Source organism: Leiobunum rupestre, chromosome 4 (genome assembly GCF_980474605.1).
Source record: "Leiobunum rupestre chromosome 4, qqLeiRupe1.1.hap1, whole genome shotgun sequence".
Classification (NCBI taxonomy): domain Eukaryota; kingdom Metazoa; phylum Arthropoda; class Arachnida; order Opiliones; family Sclerosomatidae; genus Leiobunum; species Leiobunum rupestre.
The window spans coordinates 64,343,135-64,350,841 of record NC_143387.1 but is presented as its reverse complement, the minus strand read 5'-3'; the positions used below and the strand labels follow the sequence as shown (position 1 = coordinate 64,350,841).

Sequence of the window (7,707 nt, the reverse complement as noted above, 5' to 3'; positions counted from 1 at the left end):
GTCGACAGAAATTAAGATACGCTCTTTTTGAAAGAAACTGGAAGTGAAAATCTTTAAGTGTTTATACATTAAAATCGTTGGATACTTTTTATGTAAATTTTTACCTCCTTTCGTAAAATTTCATAAAACAAAAACTCGGTTTTCTCAAAAAGGGGTTCTAAAACTTCCTTAACTTTGTCTTTCACAACGTCAGTGACCGATATATTACACTTGAGTCGATTGTAAGTTCTATTCAAATGACGAAACAATAAATTTAAATTTATAATTATTGTTACAAGAATATGTGTAAAATAATTTAATACTGGTGTAAAACTAAGAGCAGAGACGATAATCAATTTAAAATGAATATATTTAAATACATAGCAATATACAAAACCAATAATACTTTAAAGCATTCAGTGACACTTGTCATATCACACATATTTCCAAAACTAATTTATTCGTCATTTAACAATATGTTGAAAACATTTACATTTCTTTCTATAAGGTTTACTGCTTTGAAAAATAATAAACATATTTCTTCAATTTCATTTATAAAATTATGTTTCATATACATTATCACGTACGTAAGGAATCGAATTGAGCATTATGAGCAATTTTTTGTTGTTTCCTAGTGATCACTGTGCTCTCTAAAACACTTCATCAGGGTAATTTTTGGAATTCTAAAACCTCTAAGAAAAGCAATTTTAACTTTATGTGCAAATGTTTTGCCAATATACTTCCTTACTTTTCACCATTTTTCCAATTCCGTTAGAATTATATATTTGGTAATCCTGAATTTCTTAGTAGAACATAAAATAAACGAGGAAAACACTGATTTAAATGAAAACTAAAATAGCGGTCACATGAAAGAAATACCTTAATTTAAGTCAAAACTAAAAGAGGTCATGTGATCTTTTTTAAATTTTGGGTAAACTTCGGGTAGTAAGCCAGCTCTAGACATTTCGTAACCCTTTTTAAAGCAAGTTTTTTTTTGTCCATTTTCGTTGATTATTCTAAAAGTGATGGTTCCACATGAAGTTGGAATTTAGGCACGCCACCAGAGAAATTCACAAATTTATTTGGTTAGATCCGACCAGAACCTAAGCACTTCGAAGGACTAAATAAAACCACTTGAATACATACATTCTTATTTTGGGAACTTTAAACTTTGCGTCTTGTCCTCTCAGTGTCATCAGTTCGACAACTATGCGCCACTACTTTGTTGGAGGAACATATTTCACACATTTCAAAATATTTCGTATTTTTACAACGTAAAATAGAGTACGCCACTACTCCGACCAAGAGAATGCCTGCATAAGCTCTTATGTATTATCTGGTCCCCACAGTTGCATAGGTAAAATAATTGACTTTACTTGGTTAAAGTAGTATCTTTAAAATTTAAAAGTGTCAGCCCAGTTTCATGGCATTATATGCCAACAGCACAACCAATATAATTTTGCAGGTTAACAACACGCTAGTTCAAACAGTTCAACGACTTCATAACCACATGCATTCTCTGGTCCCTACAGCCGCATGAGTTAAAAATATTCTCCGCTTTACTTTGTTCAAGTAGTATCTTTCAAACGTAGCACTACTAGGCCAGTTAAATGACATTATATGCCCGTAGTCCAACCAATATAATTTGCAGGCTAACTACACGCTGGTTCAAACAGTTCAACGACTTCATAGGGCTCATGCATTCTCTAATCCCCACAGCCGCATGGGATAAAAGTATAATAATAATAATAATAATCAGCTAGGCTAATACCCAAGGCACCACCTTAGGCTTAAGTCATCAAGCGATTTTTGAAGCCATTAATTCAGGTGGCCGGGATACAATGCGTAGGAGGGTGGTGGCAAGCCCTGCATGCCACGAGATCGAGCCAACAGCTCCCTACACTAACTATTACCGTTAACCTCGACAAGTTTTTATGGAAGGGGAAACCGAAGAACTCGGGGAAAAACCGCTTACTTTACTTTGTTCAAGTAGTATGTATCTTTCAAACGTAACACTACTAGCCCAGTTAAAAGACATTATATGCCCGTAGTCCAACCAATATAATTTGCAGGCTAACTACACGCTGGTTCAAACAGTTCAACGACTTCATAGGGCTCATGCATTCTCTAATCCCCACAGCCGCATGGGATAAAAGTATTCTCCGCTTTACTTTGTTCAAGTAGTATGTATCTTTCAAACGTAACACTACTAGCCCAGTTAAAAGACATTATATGCCCGTAGTCCAACCAATATAATTTTGAAGGCTAACTACACGCTGGTTCAAACAGTTCAACGACTTCATAGGCTCATGCATATTCTGGTCCCCACAGCCGCATGGGATAAATGTATTATCCGCTTTACTTTGTTCAAGTAGTATGTATCTTTCAAACGTAACACTACTAGCCCAGTTAAAAGACATTATATGCCCGTAGTCCAACCAATATAATTTGCAGGCTAACTACACGCTGGTTCAAACAGTTCAACGACTTCATAGGGCTCATGCATTCTCTAATCCCCACAGCCGCATGGGATAAAAGTATTATCCGCTTTACTTTGTTCAAGTAGTATGTATCTTTCAAACGTAACACTACTAGCCCAGTTAAAAGACATTATATGCCCGTAGTCCAACCAATATAATTTTGAAGGCTAACTACACACTGGTTCAAACAGTTCAACGACTTCATAGGCTCATGCATATACCTGGTCCCCACACACGCATGGGATAAAAGCATTCTCCGCTATACTTTGTTCAAGTAATATATCTCGTTCTTTGAATTTTGTTTCAAAATTAGTAATATCAGTCCAGTTGTATGACAATATAGGAATACGCCAAGATCAACCAACATGATAATTAGGCAGGCTAACTACACACTGGTTCCAACCGTCCATTGGCTTTGACGAAAACGTGGTATTATGGGTATTATGTATAGTTCATGATCTACAGTAAACTTCCCTTTCTTATAAAACACCATTTATTTGCAAGGTACTAACCTTATTCTGAAATGTTTTTCAATTTAACTACATGGGTTGACGTTTAGAGCTGGCTTACCTAATACATTTTTATTTTTGCACTAATCTAATATACTTTTATTTTTGCACTAATCTAATATACTTTTATTTTTACACTAATCTAATATAGTTTTATTTTTACACTAATCTAATATACTTTTATTTTTACACTAATCTAATTTACTTTTATTTTTACACTAATCTAATTTCATTTTATTTTTACACTAATCTAATTTTATTTTATTTTTACACTAATCTAATTTACTTCAATTTTAAGACCAACAACATATTCAATATCCTAAATAAAACTAGCTTTAAGCATAATACGCACTTAATAAACATTTTTGATGTTATAAAACTTAAAGGGAAACATTGAATATTGTATCCAATTTTACGCACATTTGAAAAGATATTAAATTTATTGGTTTTTTAGATCGTGAACTACAATACTTACTCCAGGTTTTTTAGGAAGCCGGTTTTTGATCAACCACCGAGATATTATTAAAAAAAATTATCGAACATGACTGAAGGCTCAAAATAGCGATTTTTCCAAGTTCTACAGTTTTTTGAGAGGATGTTATAAGTTAGAAGCACATTTTTCAATTAGACCTTTAATTAATATTATTTTTTTAAAATAGGCAATTTCAGTCACACTTTCGATATTTAAATCGCCAAATAAATTCCATTTCTATTTTTTTCACCACACTTTCAACAATTATAAACACATACCAACTATTACTTTTCAATTTACTTACTTTGCTGCAGAAAAACGAAACAAATAAACTTTGTTGTTTTCAAGCGAAAAAATATTTAAGGTCCGGTTTACCAATTATTAGCTGGTGCATTTGTAACTTTCGGCAAAACATGTATATAAGTTGTATTTTCAATTAACATCCTTTAGTTAGCCAATAATAATGTCTTACGCATTCTTTATTTCAGCACTATATTGAAATATTTTCTCGCGCTGTTTTTTTTTGGGAAGATCTCACGGTTCTGTAATTCCTAATACTTCGCAAATTCAATCTTTTTCTAAAAGTAAACAATACACATCAGTCAAATTGTTGAAAAAACTTTTTCTCGAAGATACTTTGCTGTCGTTGCAAACTGTCCATCCTGTCCCAATCCCAGGGTTCTTTAGAGCAGACTATGTAGTGACCGCTTTCGCAGTCACTTCCTATGTGAACTACAGCAGCTTTAGTTTTAAAAAAGATTTCATTAATTTTCACTTTGTCAGAAATGAAGCCTTTAATTGGAGTGTCAATTTTAAACCGTTCAACCCCTCTATAAGAAAATCTCGCCAAATTTAAAAAGAGGTACTTACTGGAAGAATATAATATGGCTCGACGTTCTTTCACTTCATTGTGGCATTGGACACATTTATTTTCAAACAGTTCCCAATGGTCCAACAAATCGTTAAAAATTAAATTACTTTTATCAGCCAAAACAATAACGATGTACACATAACCATCTTCAGGCGGATGATTAAAAACTCGCCCCAGAGGGCACTGTGGGCATCTATTTTGATATTGAATGCGACGTGAAAATAAATTTCCTATACAAACATTTTAGTCTTTAAATTTCTGTAAAAGGGTAACTAAACATTCCACGGGGTCCTCTTGACTAAAACCATGAAATCGAATATCAAGTGTGTTCCTTAAATTAGTGGTTCGTAAATAAGGAATATTAGAATCTAATTTATCTATCAGCAATTGTTGCAATGCAGCAGTTGTTGGCCCTGGAGTAATAACCTTTTCTTGAATACTTCTAACAAATTCAGGAACGTATAAAAGAACTTGCAAAATAGATGTAGCATAGCGAGAGTTATCGTTATTGATGAAACCTTTCAATGTAAGAGAAGAAACTTCACTCGGAATATATGCACTTTTGCTTTTAGGCACCATAGTTCTAGAAGAATCAAGTTCAGCACACCTATCGATGTCGTTGCCCGATTGTTGTAATACCTCAACAGGTATTACAAAATTTGATTTAGTTTTCTTCTTTTTAAACAACCCTATTTGAGGCAAATCCGGCCTAAACTCAGCTCTGAGGCGATTATACTCTGATATAGCCTTCCAATCTGCAAATATTTTGGAAGGATCTAAATCAAGTAAATGGACACCGTCTAAAGACACAACTCTTGAAAGAGCCACGTACGCCATTCCACTTTGAAACCCACTGGCTCCAATGTTTATCATGGCGCATTCTACACTCATACCTTGACTTTTATGAATGGTAACTCCGTACGCTAAAACCACAGGAAACTGAGTTCTTAGAACATAAACATTTGCCATAATTTCGAACGTCACCCTAACTCTTTCAATTTTCTCTTCTATGGCATGATTATCAAACCTAACAAATAGCTCAGAAATAATTCCTTCTGCGTTGGTTTTAATAGCTTTCACAGTACCCATGGCTCCATTAACAAGCCCCTTTTCCATATTTAAATTTATCCTCAGCATTATTCGAGCTTCGACGCAAAGCAACAATCTCGATTCCAAACCAGCTGTAACAGAGATATTACTTTCCAATTTCTTTAACTGATTTTTCACAGTTTTTGTATTTCTTGGTGACCATGACATTGGTCAACACTCATTATTTCTAAAATAGGATTACCACATTTTTGTAGCATAATATTATTTATAGTGTCGCACATTTTGTTAGTTGGTAATAAACAAACTGTTTTTTTCCCTTCTTTAGACAACATGTCATAATAGTCAGCAATCTCTTCAACATTGTCCGCTCTGGGAATTAAACGCGTTTTCAAAACTTCAACATCACGTTCTGTTACCTCACCCACCCGTATTCTAGCAAGCATTTCTCCATAAGCATGGTCATTTTTCTGTCTCTTATTAATTGTTAATTCATTAAACTTGAAACACTGACGAAATAGATTAGAACCACCAACTGAACCAATAAGTTTACGAGCTTCTATATGAGATAAAATTGAAAATACCGGATCCCCTTTTACAGGCTGTAATTGAAACAAGTCTCCTAATGCTAAAATTGAAATACCACCAAATGGTTCCTCTTTTCCAGTTATCTCGCAAAATCTCAAATGAATGTAAGCGAGCAAAGCTGAAGACCCCACCGAAATTTCATCGATTATAAGTAGCTTCAAACAACCTAAAGCATTTCTCATAACACGCAATCAGTCATTGATACTTGGATACTAAATCGTACAACGTTGGGCTATTAGTGTTATCTGGCAACGCACAAGTGCAATGTTTTTGGATAAAGTCCAAAAGGTCCTTATCAGACGCTTCGCCAATTATCGGTGCGTTTTTTATCCATAAAATAAAATGAATATGAGGAGCACATCGACTTTGATATTCTAACCTCCAAAAAAAAATGTTCAACCTCCCCCAAACCTGCGTTTTCTTTACTCATTATGAGATTTTGCCAAACTGCTTGAAACCTATTGTGGAAATGTCGTGTTACTGCAACTGGGTCGTTATTGCAAAGTTCACCAACAGGAACTTTTAAACAAATTTCATTTAACGGGTAAAAAGATCGCAAATGATCATGTAGTTCAATCCAATCGTATTCTGCCGGATTTAGAGTTACAAACCACGTAGGTGGACCATAATAAAAACACATTGTTTTCACTTCACCGCATCGCTTATACCAATATTCTTGAGTACCTCGCATATTTTGCATGTAAGCTGTCAAACTAGCTTCCAACTCCTTATCGTTGCTTTCCATTTTATTAACTAGCGAACTAAAAGAATTTTTTTTTCCACTCATACGGGACAAATGGTCGATGCTATTCGACAAACCTTTGATTTCACTGTCATAAAGAAGATGAAAGAGGTATTGTTCATTATAAGAAAATCTTCTATCCTTGTTTAAAATTCTTTGAAGACGAAAATCTGATTCAGACAGTTTAGCAAATGGTCTATCGGAGTATTTTCCATAATTACCACTAACAAATAAGTCCGGAAAACACATTAAATCCAGATTTTTTTCCCAAATGCTCATACCACTTTCTTCTATTTTTTTTACTTGAAAAAAGTCCAAAATACCCTCCGGATTTTTGCAATTTACAGGGTGTATTGAACTCGGAATTTCGCGAGCGCTTGTCAAAACTATTAAAATAAAGCTATGACGTTAGAGCAACATATAAACAAGTTCGGCAAGCGTAGCTGAATTTATCGAAAGACCTATTACGCAGAAGTTCAGTTCCGTTTCTACTTAAAAACAGGGCATAATAATAATAATGCGTATTCAAGAGTATACGAGTATTTATTTTTTGGTACAAATTAATTATTTTGTACAAATTAATTATTAATGACGCTTTTATTTCCAAAATGGAAATGTTGACTTAGTGTGTCTGAGTGGGTCACACTATAGGGGGAGGAAAATAGGAGGCTCACTCGCAGCAAGTTAATCGCGTTGAAAAACGTAATTTTGTAAGAAATGTAAGAAATAATGAGCTTGCAGTATTATTTGATTTTATTTAAGCGGAGGAGCATACTGGGAAAACGCTCAAAATAATCTCGACATATTCATAATAACCCCTGAGTATAAATAAATAAATTCTTGATTCAATATATAATATATTACATATACATGTATATATATATATATAGATAGATAGATAGATAAAATTGTTTATTGCGTGCAACACAACATACAAAGTTGTACTTTTTACAGTATTACACGTTTTAAATTATTACATTAAATAAATACAGCAAATAAAATATATTGTCGAGTTGACT

The 7,707-nt window shown here is 33.8% G+C and overlaps 1 protein-coding gene across 1 annotated transcript; it reads right to left on the bottom strand.

The window, feature by feature from the left end:
- Positions 1-5,581: 5,581 nt before the first annotated feature.
- On the bottom strand, positions 5,582-6,691 carry LOC149948739 (uncharacterized). Its single transcript, XM_090171143.1, has 3 exons — positions 6,358-6,691; positions 5,667-6,112; positions 5,582-5,587 (listed from the first exon to the last, which is right to left on the bottom strand). The coding sequence occupies exons 1-3, from the start codon at positions 6,689-6,691 to the stop codon at positions 5,582-5,584; spliced, it is 786 nt and encodes a 261-aa protein (XP_090027269.1).
- Positions 6,692-7,707: the final 1,016 nt, after the last annotated feature.